Source organism: Hydra vulgaris, chromosome 12 (genome assembly GCF_038396675.1).
Source record: "Hydra vulgaris chromosome 12, alternate assembly HydraT2T_AEP".
Lineage (NCBI taxonomy): Eukaryota > Metazoa > Cnidaria > Hydrozoa > Anthoathecata > Hydridae > Hydra > Hydra vulgaris.
Window position 1 is genome coordinate 647162 of NC_088931.1, and position 21878 is coordinate 669039.

Consider the following 21878-nt stretch of genomic DNA (forward strand, 5'->3'; position numbering starts at 1 on the left):
AAGAATTTAGATTTAAAACATTTAGACTATATATTTAAAATATTTTGACTTTTTAATTCTTTTTAAATGAAACCCAACTTTTAGCAAATGATTATGTAATTGTGAATGTAAACGCAGTTGAAATAACAAAGTAATTCCAATATGCGTGTGAGAGAATTTTTTTTGGGTAAAAATTCTGCTTTAGCTTTTATATTGGAGTGAAATTTTTTTGATAAAAATTCTGTTGTGGCTTTCAGCTTTTTGTGGTTTTTCTTTTATATTCTAGTGAAATTTTTTTTCTCAAGTGAAGGATTAAGGTCAGAGTAACAACTTATATAAATTACGTCATTGAAAACTTTAAATGTTTAGTAGCTCACAAATTCTACAATATGGCTCAACATTAGGGTTACACAACAATATGGCTCAGGGTTAGGGTTACACAACAATATGGGTCAATGTTAGGGTTACACAACAATATGGCTCAGGGTTAGGGTTACACAACAATATGGGTCAGGGTTAGGGTTACACAACAATATGGCTCAGGGTTAGGGTTACACAATATGGGTAGTTGGCTAAAAAATATTTTAAGAAACCAGGTCACCATATTGAACTCAACTGACTTGAAAAAGATACTGAACCCAATTGACTTTTGAATAACTATAACTTCATCAAACACAGATAATTTTTCAAAAAACTGAGAGAAAAAAAAGAAAAAAAAATCTACAATAAATCTGGTCATTAATATTTTCTTCGTAGAAGTAACAAATATATCTATTATAATTCTCTGTAATTTTCTTTGATTCAAAAAAGAATAAAAGTTTAAGGTCCAGGTTTTATTTTATTTAAATTTTATGCAAAATAACAAACTTCTACTATTTACATAGAAAGCATGAATAATATTTCAAGTTAAAATCAAAATTTGTTACTAAGTAAACAGCTGTGGCAAGTACAAAAAAATATAAAAAAGGCAATCAGCAGCAATATAAACAACAAATAAAAACAAAAGGTTGTGTGTAATAATACAACAAAAAATAACAATAAAGAACTCTGTTCAATAAAACAAATGACAAGTGTTTTTTTTGTGTCATTTTTCAACCGGGTGATTCAAAAGTTAAAATAAAAACAACAAAAATAGGAATAAAAATATGTTTAAAATTTTTTCTAAAAAATCAAAATTGTAAAAAATTATGAATGCTTGCGAAACCATAGAATACCAGATATAACACCAATAGCTGCAACCAGACTAGAACCAATTATGTATGGCCACACTGAAGGCTAAAGGTAAAAAAAAATAAACTAACACAATGAATAGACAATCTTACTTACACAACCAATGTACTAACTCACACAATAAATAAACAACTAATAGATACAAAACCAATAAGCAAGTTCACACAATTAATGGACAAACTCGCTTACATAAAAATAAGTATTAACTAAAATATGTGTATATATATATATATATATATATCAAATTTAAAAAAACACTATAGTACAATATACCTCATTCTGTATAACTTTTTCTTTCTTTTTTTGTGAAAACATTTTTTCATAAATTTCTTTCTCTTTCTTTTGAGTTACCGCAAGTCGAGAACGGACTTTTGCAATATCTTGATGAATCAACTACAAAAAAGTTGAAAACACAAATGATGATGCAAAATTTACAGTAATACTAGAAAAAAATATTTTCTACATCCACAAATAAAACAGGTAAAAAAACTGCATTAAAACAACAGATACATGAACTAAATAAATGAAAATTAAAATTATACAGGCTTAAACTTCTGTCACTCTAACATTAAATAAACAAACTGCTTAAAAATAACTTTTTTTTTTTAATTCTGATTCACTCCCAACAAGGTTTCAAGCAACCACTATTAAGTTGGGAGTAACTAGAAAAAAAGAATAGAGTTATAGAGTAAGAAAATGGTTGACAGAAGACTTGAAAAGTTAAAGGTTGTTATTTTATATTAAAATTTTTTTCGTCTAGTTTTTTTGGGAAAAACTAGACGAATAAAATTTTTTAGAGAATGCAGGACAAGATAAAGTAAAAGAATGAGACTGCTGAATGATGATAAGAAACAAAACAAGACCAAGAATAGAACCTTGAGGTACCCCAGAAGTTACTGGAAATAAAGAAGAGTGTTAGCCTTTGAGGATGACTTTAATAAAGCAGTTAGAATATAGTTCTGCCTTATCCTTGAAGAGGTAATAAGATCAGTCCCATGAATGAGGGATGGAATGTTAGACCTACATTTGTTAACAACGCTGTTGACAATTTTCCAAAAGTCTCTAGAGCCTAACTTCTGAGATAAGATACAAGATTTAGTGAACTGACAATAATGGAGCTTAGCATCTAACAGCACCTTTTTACATCAATTTCTTGCAATAATAAATAGCTGTTTGTTTTAAGAGAGTTGTTCATTTAGAAAAAATAAAAAAAATTTTATGATTAGATATAGCAGCTGCACTAGAGTGTGAAAACCATGGAGTAGAGTGAGGATGGACTTGGAACCAACAAGAAGAAAGAAAAGTTTCTATTTCTGCCTGAACCCAGGAGATTACGTAGGAGGTGCATTTTTCAGCTGAGAGGGAAAAGATATTAGCCCAAGGACCATCACGAAGAAAATTAAGACAACTTGTAGCACTCTCAAATAATCCTTAAAATGTTATTTTTATATAAACTGATTTAAAAAAATATATTGTCACAAATGTAGATAAAATCAAAGTATATAAGGAATAAATTATAACAAATAAATAACAAATTCAGTGATAATATAATTAACATAAATAAATACGTTAATAAAATAAATACGTTAATAAAAACGTTACAGTTTTTACAAATATTTTTTTGAATTCAGTATTTATGATTTTCTAGTTTAAAACTTTAAAAAGTTTCATAAGGTTCAAAAAGTATAAACAAAAATTTTTAAATTTGATGTTAAAAAAATTAGTTTATTTTGAAATGCAATGCTTCATACAATACCTATTTTTAATGGCGGAACTTGTCTTCATGAAAGTACTTTAAAAAGTACTTTAATCCATAGCAAATATTCAATGAAATAATTTTTAGCATAAATTTAATAAATTGATAACATTTGAAAACATATCTAACATATGTTTTCAAAAAGCTTTTAAAAGGTTGTATTTTAACACACTATTTACAGTTAAAAGTAAAGCATAATGCATTAACCACATAAACTGCATTTAGCATGAACAATATTAAAAAATAAAATAATTAAAAAAATAATCAAAAAGTATTAACTGAAAATTTTCAATAAATCTTACTTTGTTATGTGGGTCAAGGGTTGATGCTTCTTTAAGACATTTTAATGCTTCCTCATCATTTCCTAAACCTTCAAGGCACTGTTTACAACAACCAAAAATTAATAATTAAAAAATAACTTAAAATATTTATTCAAGTGAAAAAAAAGAATTAAAAAATCATGAAAATCTATAAATAAAATCTTAATTTTTTCAAGATCCATAATTTGTAGCCCATAAAACATACCTTTCCTTTGCGAAATAGAGCTTTTGTATTTTTTGGCTCAACTCTAAGAACTGAATCAAGTGAAACAATAGCCATTGCATAGGCATTCACCTTAAAGAAAGTAAAAATAAACCTTTTTTAGCCTTAAAAATTTGAATTGTAAAAATCTACCATGCTGAGTGTGACCTCACCTTGAGTTGTGCAGCAGATAAATTATTTAATAACTTAACCTTCATTTCTAAAACATTCTAAAAAAGAAATAAAATTTTTAATTATATATATATATATATATATATATATATATATATATATATATATATATATATATATATATATATATATATATATATATATATCACACTCATTGTTTATTTTTTCTTTATCTGAAAAATAATTAAAAATGTAAAGCGAGCATTTTAAAATTTAAATTTAAATTACTTGTTGGTAGCTTTTTGAGAAAAATTACCAGCAAGACTTGTTTTAACTAAAGATTAGACTCACCTTAAGACCATAGCAAAGATATCAAATAGCGATATACAAATTGTTTGGTTGTTTGACCTACTATGTTTTTTTTATTGAGAGGGTTAACACAATTTTAAAGGAATACAGTGGCTTAACCTAAAGCTTTGAATTTGGGAGTACTTTTTCTAGAAAGCAAATATTTACTATAACAAATATTACCCTTAACTAAAACTATAAAGTATTTATATTTATAACCTTCATTCAAAGTATTAAGATTAATATTTTTATAAGTACAGTTAAAATGTTAATTGTTAATTTTTCAAAAATACAAACTTTTCTCCTTCTATAACAATAAACTTCTCCATGCTTCTCCACTATATGAACTTTAAAAGTAATGACCTCTAAAACTTTGTATAAATCTTTCAAGATATCATAAAAATCATAGGTTTTTGTTTTTGGAATAATAATAATAAAAACTTAGTTGATGATTATATTGGCTTCTTGGTGAATAAAAAACTCTTTGAGCATTTGTACTGAAAGCACCTTAAATTTATTGTGTGTTCTGTCTAAATGCAATATTACAACGATATAAGCTAACGTTAATCATGATAAGCTAATAATATAACGATTTAAGTTAAATTGTTTCTTTTTTTCAAACACATTATACAAACTATTTTTAAAATCCACCTTGATTTTTAGTAAAGTATGGTATTTTTTCTTGATTTAGAACTAGTTCTAACATTTTTTAACTAGTTATAACAGAACTAGAACTAAAGATAAAAAGGCTATTTAGGCTTTTAAAGGAATGTCTGATATACAGCAACTATTAGCCAATCAGATACCACTAAATATTGCTATCACCAATTGCGCTGTTGCAAATACAGAAAATGAATAACTATAATGGATGACGGAAAAAAAATTATTTTAGTACTGAAATATCATTATTTATAAAACTTCTAAGAAAATTTTATTAAAAAGCTACCAACAAATTATTTAAATTTTTACAGTTATACAATGTATAAGTAGCCTACTTTGAAATTCAAAAAAAAAATTTCATGGGCTACAACATAAGGTCTTAGATAAACTTTAGGGTACCCGTGAAGTAAATATAATGAAAGTAAACTTAATGCAAGTAAATAATTTTATGCAAGTAAAGTTTTGCGAACATATAATTAATATAAATAATCATAACGGAGTGTTTAACAATCTAATTATTTACATACATAAAAATCTAAAAGAATGTCATACAAAAAATGAAAGAATGTAAAACAAAATTCACCATTTCTGAACTTCCCTCCACATACTTTAAACCTCTACAAATGAAAAAAATTAAAAAAAAATCTTATTATAAAAATACTTTTTCTAATATCACATTCATTTCACAATAATCATTTTAAATTTAGAATAATAATACCAATATAGTAAAATTTCTTATTTTGTGAATGAAAAAATGATTTTATGATACTTCTTATTTTGTGGTACTTTTTAAGGTGTAGGGTGGACTTGAACCTGGAATCTCTTGTTTTTGTGTTTCATGATTTTGTGTTCTATTTGTGGGCTATATGTGATTTTAATTTATTTTACTAATTCTAATTGTAAGCTTAACATGAATTAATAGATTTAAATATATTAAACTATGACAATCATATTATAACTGTGATAAACTTAAAAACATTCTTTGGTTAAACAAAAAAAAACATCACTGAGATGGTCAAATATTAAGAGAATAATCTAAATAGTTATTTATCTTTAATGCTAACCTTTTATAAACGTTTATCGAAGATGAATGATCACCAATCATATAAAGCTCATTTCCTCTTTCTCTTTTTGCATTACTAAAAAATATTGTTAGTAAAAAACAAATAACTGAAGCACAGGTAAAAGAAAAAAACAATAATTTAAAAAAAATTCATTTCAAACTCTGATAAAGAAAATTAATCAAATAAATCTAAGTACGCATATTTGATTCTTTCTTCACTAGAAAGTTGTGTAATATCTGGTCCTGGCTTCACTGATAAAATTTCGACTTCATACGTTAATGATGCATTTTGGGGAATAGGAGGAATAAAATTAGGTCTGAAAAAAAAATTTACATTTTAATTTTAGCAGGGAATTATTTATAATAAAGTCAGTACAGTGATATACATTAAAACTAAACTTTCTCAGCTTTTTTTTTTGTCTACTATACACAAACACCTTGAAATTAATAGTAAACGTTGTATGATACTTAATGTTGTATGATATTTTGTATATAACTTTTTTTTTTTTTTAATTTTTATTAATTCACCTCCCCAAGGCCGATAAGGCCACTACAGATGAGGAGGCTACTTGTGGTTATAACCCTCTCTCAACTTTATAACTCTGAAACACAAACCTTGTTGAACTACCAGGGACGTTAGTATACTCTGAAAACAACATCTATATAAGATGGTTTAATAAACTGTTTGAAAATCAAATTATAATAACAAAAATATTTCATTTGAAAATGAACACAATGGCTGGTGAACTTTATTTCAGATAAAACTCAATTTTTTTCAGCCAATCGTTATCGCAGTAATTTAGATATTCCTATATTTATGAATTTTAATGTACTCGAAGAGTCATCTATCCTTCATCTTCAAGGATTTACTCTTACTTCTGATCTTTCTTGGAAACAATGTATCAAATCCATTGCAAAATTAGTATCTGCTAAGGTTGCATCTCTTTATTGTGCTCGACACTTTCATTCAAATATAAAGCAGGGGTGTACCCTCATAGTCGTCTGGTGGCATGGGACAACTCATTTTTATTTATTTACAACTAAATTAAATTTGATTTAAGATTGAGAGAGAATAATAGAATATTTTTTTTTAAAAAAAAAACTTTTTTTTCGGTTTTGCTTTTCAATTTTTTGGCTTTACTTAATGAAACCTTTGTAAAGACTGACAAAAAAAAACGACACAAAACAGATATTAACTATGACAAAAATGATGACCTTTAAAAGTTGTATTTATAGTTATCTCTTTAGCAACATCTCTTTGTAACTAAAGTTACTTTTTTAAAGTTACTAATTCACATTTTTTTATTAATTAATTTACTTTTAATTAAACCGTTTCTTATCAGACACGTTTTAGTAGTCAGATGCTAAAATTTATTTTCTTCAGTATTTTAATCCATATAAAAATACCAAAAAAAACTAATATACCGGACTCCTGATTATCATCCTGGACGATTCAAATGAGAAATAAAAACTATTTCAGTCTATGTGTGTGTGTGTGTGTGTGTGTGTGTGTGTGTGTGTGTGTGTGTGTGTGTGTGTGTGTGTGTGTCTATATATATATATATATATATATATATATATATATATATATATATATATATATATATATATATATATATATATATATATATATATATATATATATATATATAGGGATAACAAATTAGGTCCTTTCTATCTTTTTTTCTTTTATTTCTTTATTTGTAATTGCTTACTTTTTTTTAAAAACTAACTTCAAAATTATTTGAAAAATATTATGGGGGCCTAATATATACTGTATATACACATACACACATATGTATGTATGTATGTATGTATGTATGTATGTATGTATGTATGTATGTATGTATGTATGTATGTATGTGTGTATATATATATATATATATATATATATATATATATATATATATATATATATATATATATAAAATGACAATAAAAATATTATAAAATTTAAGTATTTTAAAAATTAGAAGAATTAGAAATTTGCAAAAAGTGGAATTAAGTGGTTTGGCTTATAAGACATTCAACTAAAGAAAAAAAAATTTAAATAACAAATTAAATTTGTATGTCAATATCGAATAACATTAAACTAAAATTTAAATAAATTTAGTCAAAACATTTGAAAAAAGAAACAGTTAAAAAAGTATAAATTTTTAAATAAAAAATAAATAAAAACACACACCTTCCATATATTCCATAGGCATACCTAGCATCGGTAAATATGCATGCCACTTCAGTATTTTCCATCAATGCAACAGACAAATCAAAAGCTGTAATCAGTATTGTTTTACTAAAAAACTTATTTTATGTAAAAAAAAACAACAGATAGACACCAGAGAGTGACAAGATAATTACTGCAGGAATGTTAAATAAATAGTGTAATACTACTGTAATGGTATTACTGGGTTTGGTAATACAGCGGTAACAGTCTAAATTATTATAAACACAAATATAACAAATGTTAAATATGATATAATAAGAAATACAAAATATAATCATAATTGTTAAACATGAGTGCAATTATATGAAACGCATTAACCACATAAAAGAGTATAGATTTTGAGATGTAGAGCTTGTGAAACTTGCGTTATTGATGGGGATATCCTTACCATATCACTACAAAAACTTGTAGGGATATGGTGGTGATAAAGATTGTTTCTGCACCAGTGTAACTCTTTAATGGATCCTCACAATTATGTTCTAACAAAAAATACAAAAATAATCAATTAACTTTAACAAAAGAAATTACCTTGAATAACCTCCTCATCACTAAGCACAAACTGTAATGAGTCATGTGCATCAACAATTGTTCCATCTGATAACATTCCTTTGCATTTTATTGTGACTATATCACCACTGACCGGTCTTGATTTATGACCAAGTCCTTTTCTTAAAACCTAATGACAAAACAGTAACAAAAATTTGAAAAAAAATTTAAAATTCACTTACATACAAAAAATAAAATATTAGTTTGGGCACAACTCTTCTTTAATATATACTTTTATTCTGGACATCTGTCCAACTTTGTAAAATTAACTTGAAAATCATATACTTGAATACTAATTTCTGTGCTTCCATAAGTCTTGGCAAGCTCATTTGCCATATTTGAAAAACATTCTGAACATTGAAATAAGAAAATTTCATTTTATAACAAAATACTAGTTGTTGGCATAAAACTCTTTTTTTCTTCTTTTCATATCTTCACTTCCAACAAGGCTGCAAGCAACCACTATTAGAGTTGGAATTACTGGAAGAGAAAAGATGAAATTTATAGAGCAAAATAACTTAAAAGATTGCAAATTATATGAATCAGAAAAACAAGATGAAGGAAGCAAATTCCAAAGAACTGATGTTCAAGAAAAAAAACTAGACGAATAAGAATTTTAAAGCACTTAGGAACAGTCACAGTAAAAGGATGAGACTTATTTGAATGACGAGTAATACGAGAATGAATTGTAGATGGTAGAAGAGAGGCTAGCTCTTTAGAGAAGTGCCCATTATAGTATTTATAGAAAAGAGAAAGAGAAACAACATTATGACAACGTGATAATGGTTAGAGGTTGGCTGCAAAGGCAGGTCCATCTATGTTTACAATGTTTTTGAACCTTGTCTAAAAGAGAAAGGGCATCATTTGAAGATCTGCCCAAGATATAGCAACAGTATTCCATACAAGGACGGATTTGAGATTTACAAAGATAAAAAATAGAATCCTGAGTAAGAAAGTAGCGAGCACAATAAAGAGATGTAACCTTAGAAGATGCCAATGTACATAGTAAAGACATAATACTAAAAACTGCTGTTTAATACAACATCCCTCAACACTCATCTGCTATTCAGAACAACATCACACCTTAGGCTTAGTGATTACAATCTTAGGATCCTGGACATTATTTTATAATCATAAAATACCAAGATCATCCTATATCATTTTAGGGATTATCTGTAAGATTAAACAAATAAAGTAGAAAAATATAAAAAAAGAACAATAAGTGTCTAGCAATAAACAAAGTTTTATTCAGATAAAAATCACAGAAAGTAATTGAATGTTTTCAGTTTTATGGTAAAAAATTTCTCAAAAAAACTTCGATTTAGAGAAAAATTCTTGCAAATTTTTTCAAGATGTCATCTGTTAGCATAAACACAATTTAAAGGTGTCACATTTTTTTTTAAATAAAGAGGTTAAGGTTTATAAGTATAATAAAAAAAATTATTTTAAAATACTTGTAGTACTTGCGTTGCCCATGCTTCAGATTGTTAAATAATGCAGTTCATGTTTATATGATAATAATTTCTTTTATAATACTAATTTATTTTGATAATAAAAAGTTTTTAGGTTAGGTAAAGTGACATTTCTCTGCACATTGACACACCTTTAGAAAAAATAATTTTTTTAGCTGTGACGAGCTAAAATTGGTATGCAATATTTCTATGTGTTTACCAATAATATAACTCCCATAAACTAATGAAGAACTTAATTAGTTATCTAATATTATTAATAGATAATTAATTTTGTTGTTGGGGTTTAACTGTCAATGTTACCCCCTATATGGGTAATATTGAGAGTAGTATGTTTTATGCTGTAAATTTATCATTGGAATTTTGACAAATAAAATAGAGAAAATATTTTTAATATATATTAGCACCAACCTACACTTTAATTTTAGAAATTAGCAGTAGACCTATATAAGGTAAAGTGGTGTAACATTGAAACATCTTTAGAAATTATATTTTTTCTCTTGTTGTGACAAAAATTTTATGTTGAATATTTTTACATGCTTACCAATGATATTGCTGCCAAAAACTGATAAAAAAAATTAATTAGCCATGCAATATTATCGATAGACAATTTATTTTGTTGTTAGCGAGCAACTGTCAAACCTGACAAAATCTTGCTTCTCGTGTTGTAATTTTTTGCTGAATTTCTTTGACAGACTTTTTGGTGTTTATTTTTATTTTACACCTGCATAAAGGTCAAAGCTCTGTTCAAGTAGAGAAAAAAATAATTACAGTGCCCTCTTTATTTAAATGATGAAGTCTTTGGGTAAAATTACTTGAAAGATTTAATGCTTCTAATCCTGCTCTTGTACAAGCATCAGTTGAGTTTGATTCGATAATAATTTTTATTATTAAGACCCTTCTCCTAAAATATTATTAGGACCCTTCTCCTAAAATATTTACTATTTATAGAGCCACTACAAAATAAACATCATTTTAAAGAAAAAATTTCCTGTTTTTGGTACTGATTGTTTTTACAAATATAAAATTTTTGTGTTTAAAAAAATACATAAAACATAAATTTATGTATTTTAAAACCAACTACTCTTTCATTTTTAATAACATTTATATTATTACATTATACTCTACCTGTAGAGTATAATGTAATAATATAATTTGTGCATTGGTTTATGAACTGAATTTCTTATTAACCTTATTAAAAAACTGAGAAATATTTGCTCTTTTTTTTTAAATAAAAAAATACTGTTAGCAAAATGAACAAAACCTGTTTGAAGAAGAACTAATGGCTTTTAGAAATGAGAAAACTTTGTTTAATAACACAATTTCAAGACTTTTTATCTTTTTCAAAATTTGTTTTCCAGTTTCTATTTCTTTTTTTTTTAGTCCATTTATTCAACCAAAAATTGAAAAATTACAAGTTTTTCATAATTTTACAAAATTAGGTTAGGTGTCACTCATATAGTTGAAAACTAGTCATTGGAGTGACACCTAAATAAAATAAACAAACAAAAAAATAATAAATAAAAGCATGTGTAAATTAAATTAATTTAAAAATAATAATAATAACAATATAATAATTATATAATAATAGCTATAATAAATTAAATAGCGACAAAATATATTAAAAAAATAGAGATAAATAAAAAAAATACAGATATAATAATAGCTATAATAAATTAAAAAATAAAACAAAAAATATTAAAACACTCAATTAATAACAACAGCAAATAAAAATAAAAACAATAAGCAATAACAGCACAAAAAAGAAAAAACTTAACGCTTATGAAAACGCAAAACACAAAAACTACAAAATGAAAATGCAAAAACAAAAACTTCTACATTAAATTAAAAATAAAAACAATCTTCAGATATTTTGGCGAAAAAAAAAAAGGTGTAGAAAAATTAGTAGAATAGAAATAGTGAACAACAATAAAAATAATTAGCAACAAGAGCACAAATAATTACAAACGAAAAGGCAAAACACAAAAACTACAAAATGAAAGCAAAAATTACAAAATGAAAATGCTAACACAAAAACTTCTACAAAATAAAATAAAAAATAATAATTATTTCCTGTTATGTTGGGAAAAAAAAAAAAGGTGTAGAAAAGTTGATAGCGACTTAGTACAAATAGATTTTAAGTGTTAATTTTGAGTAATTTTTGAGTAATCTTTAGTATTAGATATTCAAACTGCAACAAAAGTTTTTAAATACAATTAAATTCTTTATAATAAAAAAAATATTATTTGAAATCATAACTTAATAACATATTGCATTTGAATATTTAAGAATACAGCTATTCACGAAAGTTTAAACAATTAAAGAATTTTAAGATCTAATCTTCGGTTTTTCTTGAATAAAAATCAAACGGAAATAGATACCAAAATAATTTTTTTTTCCAATTTGGTAAATAGGTTATTTGTTAATAGCATTAAAAAAAAGTAGGTTTTGACTCATCAATGTTTACTCAAAAATTTCATTAAAAGTTAGGTGGTACAAATTAAGAGGTGTCACAAAAGTTTAAACGATTTTATTTAGGATCAATTTGTTAATTAATTGATAAATCCGATGCAAAAATTTTTTTTATTTTTAAATAAAGTTAAAATGAGTAGTTTACAATCAAAAAATTCATCACAACATCATCAGGCAGCTTTTAATTCATTAAAAATCAACTTGAATTATTGTAAATTTCAAATTAATTTCAATTGCGTGCAAATGGGTTAAAAATCAGTTTCTAGTGAGATCAAGTGGCAAGTTATTGGTATGGCGAGGACAAAAAATCACACAAATGTTCAAATAGGCAAAATACTTCACGTTTCTGCATATTGCGTTCGAAATACCAACAAAACCTGAGAACTTACCAAGGACGTCTCCGACATGCTGTGTACTGGGAGACTATCCAAACTCAGCAACCGTGACAAAAGTGGTATATTCAGAATGAGCAGAGAATACCCCTGACTCAGCTACAAAAAGCTAGCATAAATCTTCAACGAGTCAAAAAATAATCCAAAAGTTAGCAGAGAGCTCGTGAGACAAACATTGTTGGAAAAAGGCATTGGAACATACATAGGTGCTAGAAAACCTATTTTTTCAATCACGGATAAACAAACAACGAGTGTGGTCCAAAGAAAAACTAGACTGGTGTGTAGAACAGTAAGCAAAAGTTATTTGAAGTGGTGGAGCTAATTTTCAAGTTGTAAACTGCAAGGAAAGAATCTATGTCAAAAGATTTGCAACTGAGAAATATTCAGACAGGTTTTTGCAACATCGTCGACAAGGCGGTGGAGGTTCGGTTGGCATCTGGGGATGTTTTTCTCACAAAGGTATAGGCTTCTATGAGCTGTATGAAGGCCGAATTAATCAATACACCTACAAGAACACATTGGAAACGTATTTAGTTCCATCAATCAGACACGTGCATGGCAAAAGCAAGCAATTCATCTTTCAACAAGACGGGGCTTCAGCTCACACAGCTCACTCAATCAAAAAATAATTTTTGAAAAAAAAGTTCAATGTGATGCCCTGGTGCCTTAGATCACCAGATCTCAACCCAATTGAAAATATTTGGTCTTGGATCGACAATCAACTGACATACCATAAAATTCAATCAACTCAGCATTTGAAGCAACCTTTGAATGAGTACCGGCTGAAGGTACCTCGCGTGATGTGCATGAAATTGGTTGAATCAATGCATAAACGATTTTATCTTTGCTATAAAAACAAAGAAGGACACTTTAAATATTAATTTTGCTTTTTTTTTCATTTTTTGTTTGAATGTTGCAACTCGTTTAAACTTTTGTGCTTCTTATTTTTCCTATATGATTTTTTGTAATTGTTTTTTTCTAACTAAATATTAAAATTTTTATAATATGTTCATATTCATTTTAAAGCTAATTACTTTTTCTTTAATAAATAAAAATTTAATTTGATATCATTTTACAGTTTTTTTTTATCAAACAAAAACCAAACATACTTGATAAAAATTCTGCAATCGTTTAAACTTTCTTGAATAGCTGTACAAATAGAAAGACTTTTTTTTTATTTCAGCTAATTTTAAAAATTGTCATTTATAAAAAAAGTCGTGAAAAATGTCAGAAATAAGAAAAATTTATATATGTGAATGTATGTATGTATGTATGCATGTATGTATGTAGAGTGTTCTCAAAAAATAACCTTTTGAAAAATTATATTATGCCCTGCATGTGGTATCTACATAAAGCACCTACGCTCATAAAACTGATATATAAATAAAATAAAAATGTCATAATTGTCATTGACTAGCAAAAAATTTTGCGCTACCATGTTTTTTTTAATGTTTCATTATTTATAATTATGCAATTTTTAAATTTTACTTTAGAGGAGAGAAAATAAATTAAATAGTAATAATATTTAAATAAGACCTTTTTGGTTAACTGTCACGTTGAAAGTGTATTTAACTAATTTATGCATTAAAAAATGTCATACTTGTTTGTTTATATATAACTTAACTTATAAAGAAAATTTTTAATTTTTTTACTGATTTTTTACTAGATAAATTAACTTAATTTATAAAGATATTTAATTTATAAAACTTATAAAGATATTAATAATTTATAATTTGTTTTTATTTTATTTAGGTGCCCCAAGAAGTCCTTACGGTCTTATCACAGAGCACAGCGGATGAGTATTTAATAGGAAGTTCATGCCTCCTTCCTAACCGATGTCGCAAAACTTGCCCAGAGGTGGGGTTTAAACCACGGATCCTTTATTTCTGAGGCAAGTGCATTATTTACTTCAATTTACAAGTATTACATACAAGTAAATGTAAGTAAAAATATTTTTTTATTGAAACTAGAAAGTTATAAACATTATAAACTTTTTATTTTTAAATTTAAACAAAAGTGTTTATTGTTACTACATAATTGAAATTTACTTTAATTCTATCAAGATAAAGAAACAAGAACTTGTACATATTAAAGTAATAAATATGTAAAAAGGAAAGAAATTTAAAAATAATATCAAAAACCTTTTTCTTTAGTAATCCATTACCCAAAATATCTAACCACTCAGTAGAGTCGTCAATTACTGTTGGTGAACTTGTTAATGAACTCTTTTGATCTGCAGATGATAAATTTTTGTTTTCAGTAGTAAAATCTGAGATTTCAATTTTTTCATAAGTAACTGAAGGCAATTGAACTAAATCTTGCTCAACTGAAGATAAATGTAATGGAATGTCTTCATTTTTAGCAGTGGGTAATTTTGAATAAGTTTTATCAACTTCTGGTGCATTTAATGAATCACTTGTTTCTTTTTTAGGGTTATTTTCTGGTGTATTTAATAAATGACTTGTTTCTTTTTTAGGGTTATTTTCTGGTGCATTTAATGAATTACTTGTTTCTTTTTTATTTTCGGTGTTATGGGTAAGATCAGGATTAAATATTGTATTTTGAGGTTGTTCTAATAAAATATCTTTTTGAATTGAAGTAAAATTATCTGTTTCAGTTTTTAACTCTTTATTAAACAAACATTCTTCATTTTTGACTGTATCTAGTTTTGGCACCTCATTCAAAAACAAAATCTTTTCATTTATAACAGATTCTAGTTCATGTGTTTCATTTAAAAATAAATTCTCATTTATAACTGATTCAAGTTCAGGTGTTTCTTTCGAAAACAAATTGTCTTCAATTATAACTGATTCTAGTTCAGGTGTTTTTTTGGATAGCACAACAATTCCTGACTGGTTCAAATGTTGATTTTGGTTTAAATATTGCTTCTCAGAGCTCTGAGATTCAATTTGAGAATGATTTTTGTGTAAACTGTTTTCAGATCTATCATCAATCTGAGCTTGATCAAAAGTTTGTTTATTTAAAAGTTCACTGGTCACTGCAGCATTATTAAAAAGTTCATTGGTCACTGCAGCATTTTTTTCTTGACAAGGACTACTTTTTATGGTTTCCACAATTTCTTTTTCTTGAATATCATTATCAGATTTTTGGTGACAATAGAGCAGTTTAGCTTCAGAATCATACTTTTCCTCGTCAAAGTTTATTGTGAGAACAGTTACATCTGGGAAGCCATTTTCTGTTCTCTCAGACAAACTTTGTGCAACTTCTACGGGCAACTCATTGGCTCGCTTTCCTGAGTCTAATAAACTAGAAAGAACCTCAGCAGAATGTTCAACAGAAACATCAGGAAAACCATTTTCTGTTCTTTCTGACAAACTTTGTGCAACTTCTACAGGAAGCTCATTTACTCGTTTACCTGAATCTAATAGACAGGAAAGAACCTCAGCAGAATGTGCAATAGTAACATCAGGAAAACCATTTTCTGTTCTTTCTGACAAATTTTGTGCAACTTCAACAGGAAGTTCATTTACTCGTTTACCTGAATCTAATAAACAGGAAAGAACCTCAGCAGAATGTGCAATAGAAACATCAGGAAAACCATTTTCAGTAAGTTCAGCAGAGTTTTGAGCATCTTCAACAGATACATCATTTATTCGTTTTCCAGGAGATTGAATATAACTTTTAACTGGAGTAACTAAAATAAAACAATTTTTTTATGTAGCTTATGACTAAAAAATTAAAGGAAAAAATATTATTTCCTGTGTTATTATTTATTAATTGTCTTTTCTAAATTCAAAAATCTGAAAGTTAAAAAAAAAACTTTCATCTTTAATTTTTACTGTTAATAATTTTTCAGCCTTTTTTTTTCTCTCATTTATTCACTTTTACTTTTTTATACTTTTTAGTGCTTTTGACAAAATCCAAAACTTATTTATTAATTAATTAATATATTCACGGAAAATTTATAACAACTGTTTTATTTGTAAATCATTTAATTATATCTACGAAAGAAATATATATAATTTCTATATATACATATACATATTTATATATATGTATATATATAAACTTTATTATTATTATTTTTCCGCTGTCAATAAATGTCCACAAAAATAAAACTGATCAAAGCCAGTACAATGCCCATCACTAGTCTATATGAACCTGAAGGATTCTCAAGCACAAGACTCGGTAAAACAGAGCAACTAGACTATATAATGTTTGCAAAATTTCTAGTTGAAAAAAGCACACATTGCAACTCTAGAAAACAAAGTCTTGACTTTAGAAGCAGAAAACGAAATCTTACAAAAATCTCTTAGCGAACTAAAAAAACCTGAACCAGTATTAATTTTATCACTCTTTATCAGCAAACCTAATGAAAGTAAAAATAATTGGAATATATTTTTAAATAAAGTAGCACAAGAGCAAAAACAAAGATAGCAAAAATAATCAAGTGATGGGTCTAGAGGTCTCAGGAAATAATGACAAAATCACAACAGTGATAGGACTAAAGGTCTCAGAAAATAAAGACAAAAATAAACAGGCACCAAAAAATTTCTTTAGAACTGTTGGTATCAACACCTCAATTATTGAGAGAGTCAGAGGTTTTAATCATAAAAAACCCAACAAAGAATTCAGAAAAACTAAGCTCATGCAGGTCAAAGTCAGTGACTCTTAATCGCATGCCCTGGTTTTATCGAAAGCCAGGCATCACAGTCTCATCACACCTAAGTACAAAGATGTGCTTGCTAAGACTGAATGGAGGCAGAACAACACAAATTCAACAAACTAAATTGTAAGATCAGTCTTTGTCAACAGCAAGAACGTTGCAGATGCTATCGCTAATGCCTCAAAATAAAAAATCACAACAAATATTGTTAATGAAAGCTTACCCCAGCTAAAAAAAACCCTGAATCAGCTTTAACAATCCCAACAGGTACAACCATCAAGCCTCAATGTTAAAAGAAAACAACTTTGGCAAGAGCATAAAAAAGCGCTTGCCAAGAAAATAAAAGTGCTTTGTTTTAAATTGCAACAAAATAATGTTTTGTTCATTTGTTCAACTTTTATGAAAAATGCTTTTTTTTACCAGTTTTTTATATAATTATTTTATCTAGTATTTATTCTATTCGCTATTTTAATTTTAATTTAAATAGCCAAAAAAAAAAAATTTTTTGAATAGTGCAGGAAAACTTAAAAAAGACCATCCTGCCAGCGCTTTTTTGTGCACTGGCATTAAACGTCAAACGGAGAAGACTGCAGATACTGATATTTCAGGGTAAAAAGTTTTTTCATGAAACAGGGCCGTAAAGATAGGGGTTGGCGTAGCTATCTACGTAAAAAATTATCTTAACTGCATGTTAACAAATATTGAACAACTTAATAAAAATACCATTGAACAGCTGTGGATAAAGCTCAAACTCAAAAAAAGAATCACTTCATTTAGAGTGCATCTACCGACCACCAAATAAAGATGAACTAGCACTCCTAGAAATTACCAAATCAATTCAGACTGCTACAGAGGCCCTTAAAACAATCAGCTGCAAGTCCTAATTACTCTATGGTGACTTTAATTTCAAGCACTAAAGCTATGAAAGTATTAATGTTGGAGGAGGTGTTTTGACAGCAGTCAATATACTGATCAACAGCTTAACTGTCATTCAGTTCAAGTCTTGTTTAGAGGAAAACCATCTTATGAAACTTGTCACTTTCCCAACCTTTTGAAATTCATGTGTTAAAGAACCAAAGTCCATCTTGGACTTAATCATAACTAATGAGCCAGACAGATTAATTTTTTTAACTCAAGCTGAACCTTTGGGATCTACCCCGGAGGGACAAGCTCACCTAACTATTGTTGGTTCAATTGCAACAGCAATAACAAACAATAGACCACAAATAACTCCTCAATTAGTGTGGAGCAAGGCAAACTACACTTTTATCTCAAATTATATAAGAAGTTATGATTGGGAGACATTTAAAAAAATATCTGAGGCCGAAAAATACAAACTTTTTTTTGACAAATATAATGAAGCTACTTCACTCTACATATCAAGTAACACAAAACCATACCAGCCAAATAAAAACCCATGTGTTACTAGTGAGGTCATGGAAGCTGTAAAAAATAAAAGAGTAAACTCTGGGTTAAATATATATCAGCAGGACCAGGATCACACCAACTTATTAGAGCAGAATATAAAAAAGTAGCAAAAACCATCACAAAAGTGGCGAAAAAAGCAGAACTAGACTGCAAAGATGCACTAACTTCTTTGTTTAAACATAACTAAAAAGGACTAAATTCTAAAGTCACAAGCAAAATCAAAGTTCACGATAATATCTATTTACTTGAAGACAGCAATGGACCGGTGACCAATAACATATTTAACATATTTAAGACACTCAAAGATTATTTTTATATTGTCTTTTAAGTAGAGCCACAAGGACCGCTACCTAATTTTTTAAACCGATCTCCAGCCACTTGTGATAAAGGATTTGATTTTATCCCTTATGAAATAGTCAAAAACAGAATGCTGAAACTTGATCCTTCAAAAGTAACAGGTCCAGATGATCTTAGAGTTTTGAAAAATTGTGCAGAAGCTTTTTCTGTCCCTTTAGCCATGTTATTTAAGTCTTCTATTTTAACATCTTTTGTTCCAAATCAAGGGAGAAAAACACAAGTAACACCTATATTCAAAAAAGGAAGCAAGTCAAAGGCAAGCAACTACCGGCCAGTTTCCAAAACCTTGGTACCTTGTAAGGTGTTAGAAGGTTTAATCCACAATTGTATTATGCAGCATTGTGCCAAAAACAAACTTATATGTTACAGATTCCATCAATCAGGGTTTTACAGCAGAAGAAATTTATACAGACTTTTTAAAAGCATTTGATAAGGTACAGCACGAAAGACTCTGATATAAACTGAAGGCATATGGCATTCATGTTCAACTACATAACTGGATAAAAAATTGGTTGAGAAATAGAGAACAATGTGCCAAAATAGATAATACATTATTGCCATGGAGAAAAGTGTTTAGTGGAGTACCTAAGGGTTCGGTTTTAGGACCACTCCTTTTTGTGCTCTACATTAACAATTTACTGGAGTTGATTTCGAGTCATCTAAAAATATATGCAGGCGACAGCAAGATCATGGGTATTATGAAGTCTGAAAAACATGTACTATGTCTTCAAAAAGATCTTGACACAGCTGCTAGATGGTCTAAAAAATGGCTTATGCCATTTAATATTGAAAAATGCAAAGTTATGCACATGGGTAAAGAAAAAAATGAGCCAAACCATATATATATACAACCGAATCACAAAATAGTCATCGTAAACAAACCACAGCAAAAGAATGCGATTTGGGGGTTACAGTATCTAATAATCTTAAAGTGAAGTTACAAGCTGAGCATGCAGCTGCAGCTGGAAAAAGAGTGCTAGGGAAATTTAAAAAAAGATTCAGAAGTCGTGGTTTAACTCTTTGGCATTTCATACACACTACTTATATCTGACCATTATTAGAATTTGCCGTCCCAGCATCTCATTTCATAGGAGATATAAATACAATGAAAAAAATTCAACATTGAACCACAAAATGGATTAAGTCAATAAGTCACCTAAAATACGAGGAACGTTTAACACGGCTTCATTTGACTACCCTTGAAAACTGCTGCATGCATATGGAACTTATACAGCATTACAAAATAATTAATGGAACTAATTCAATCAATTTTGTGGTGCCACAAACCACACCAGCAAAACGAAGATCTAAGTATAGTTTAAGAATAAGGAGCTATGCCTTTGAACTAGCCATCAAAAAAAATTTGAAACATTATGAAAGACGCAATTTTATCACTAATTGAGTAGTTAAAAACCGGAATTTCTTATCAACTACCACAATAATCGCACCATCACTTAACCGTTTTAAATATAGACTTTAAAAGTACAGTTTATTTGCGCTTTTCAATTCGGATGGCGCAGCTATAATTGGAAATGTTGTCAGAAAAGAGGGATCCTTGTCTGCCTCTCTCTGTCAATAATTAGAATATGAATTTTAGATAAATTCTTACCAAGAACTGTTTTTACTGTGCATGATTTCAATAAATTTGTAAATAATAACTATTGATGACTGAATAAATATACAATACAATAGTTATCATTATTTCATCTTTTTTTTACCATTTTTTATCATTTAGCATGTAAATGGGAATATATTAACAATCATTTATAATTTATCATATAAGCAATTCTTGATATTTATCATATATAAAATATTTTATATTTAGCATATATCTTAAATGGCTTATAATAAATTTTAAAAACAAACTTTTACAGCACTAAATGAAACACACTTAAAAATTATATATTTAAAGGGTTAGGTTATTTTTTAACATGAATATGGAAACTAAAAAAAAAAAATTCTTATAGCACATAAAAATAAAAAAATGAAAAAAATATATAATAAAGAAAAAAAACATACTTGAGTTCATAACAGAAGGTTGATTATTAGAAGAAACCTCCATAACACGAGTGTGTTCATTAGGTGAATGTTCAATAACATCAGGATGTTCATTATTGAAACGGTATGTATCATCACATTCAATGGAATGATCCAAAAAACCAGAGTATCCATTACTTGTACTGTTTATGAAATCTGTACAACCATTATTTGATTGTACTTCGTCAATAAATTCTTTATTTAAATGGTTTAAAACATCAGTGTGTCCACTAATTTGATATTCTTTGAAAGCAGTGTTTGGGTTACTTAAACAATTCAAACTATCAGATTCTTCATTACCTACAATATCTTTAATGTGTTCACTACCTGTACTATTTATAATTTGTTGCATACTACCAGAATTCGTATTAGTATAATTAATTTCGATGTTTTCCATTATAAACTAAAAAATAATTTCATTATTCCTTATCAATACTTATTTTTTAACAATAAAAATTACTTTTACCAGTACCACATATTCACTACCACTAAACAACACAATTGTCTACAGTCACTAAGCCACAAAACCACCACTACTTAACAACAACACTTTTTACCACCAAGCATCTCTATACAAGACATGCATTAACTTTAAACCATTTATTTTTTCACTCATATTTGACAAGTTTGTAAATC

At 27.6% G+C, this 21878-nt stretch overlaps 1 protein-coding gene across 1 annotated transcript; it reads right to left on the reverse strand.

The window, feature by feature from the left end:
* Positions 1-1111: 1111 nt before the first annotated feature.
* On the reverse strand, positions 1112-21650 carry LOC100207912 (uncharacterized). The gene is made up of 12 exons (XM_065811156.1): positions 21225-21650; positions 14935-16448; positions 8443-8590; positions 7876-7963; positions 5888-6007; positions 5692-5766; positions 5211-5244; positions 3661-3717; positions 3491-3580; positions 3268-3345; positions 1483-1602; positions 1112-1254 (listed from the first exon to the last, which is right to left on the reverse strand). The coding sequence occupies exons 1-12, from the start codon at positions 21637-21639 to the stop codon at positions 1165-1167; spliced, it is 2829 nt and encodes a 942-aa protein (XP_065667228.1). The 5' UTR covers positions 21640-21650; the 3' UTR covers positions 1112-1164.
* Between the last annotated feature and the right edge of the window lie 228 nt (positions 21651-21878).

Bases quoted from the DNA above. Each gene is read 5' to 3' on its own strand.
- LOC100207912 (XM_065811156.1), bottom strand. From the start codon at position 21,639: ATGGAAAACATCGAAATTAATTATACTAATACGAATTCTGGTAGTATG. The intron at 16,449-21,224 runs GTATGTTTTTTT...GTTTTATTTTAG, and splicing joins ACCTTCTGTTATGAACTCAA to TTACTCCAGTTAAAAGTTAT. The intron at 3,718-5,210 runs GTGAATTTTGTT...TTTCTTTTTTAG, and splicing joins TGGAGGGAAGTTCAGAAATG to AATGTTTTAGAAATGAAGGT.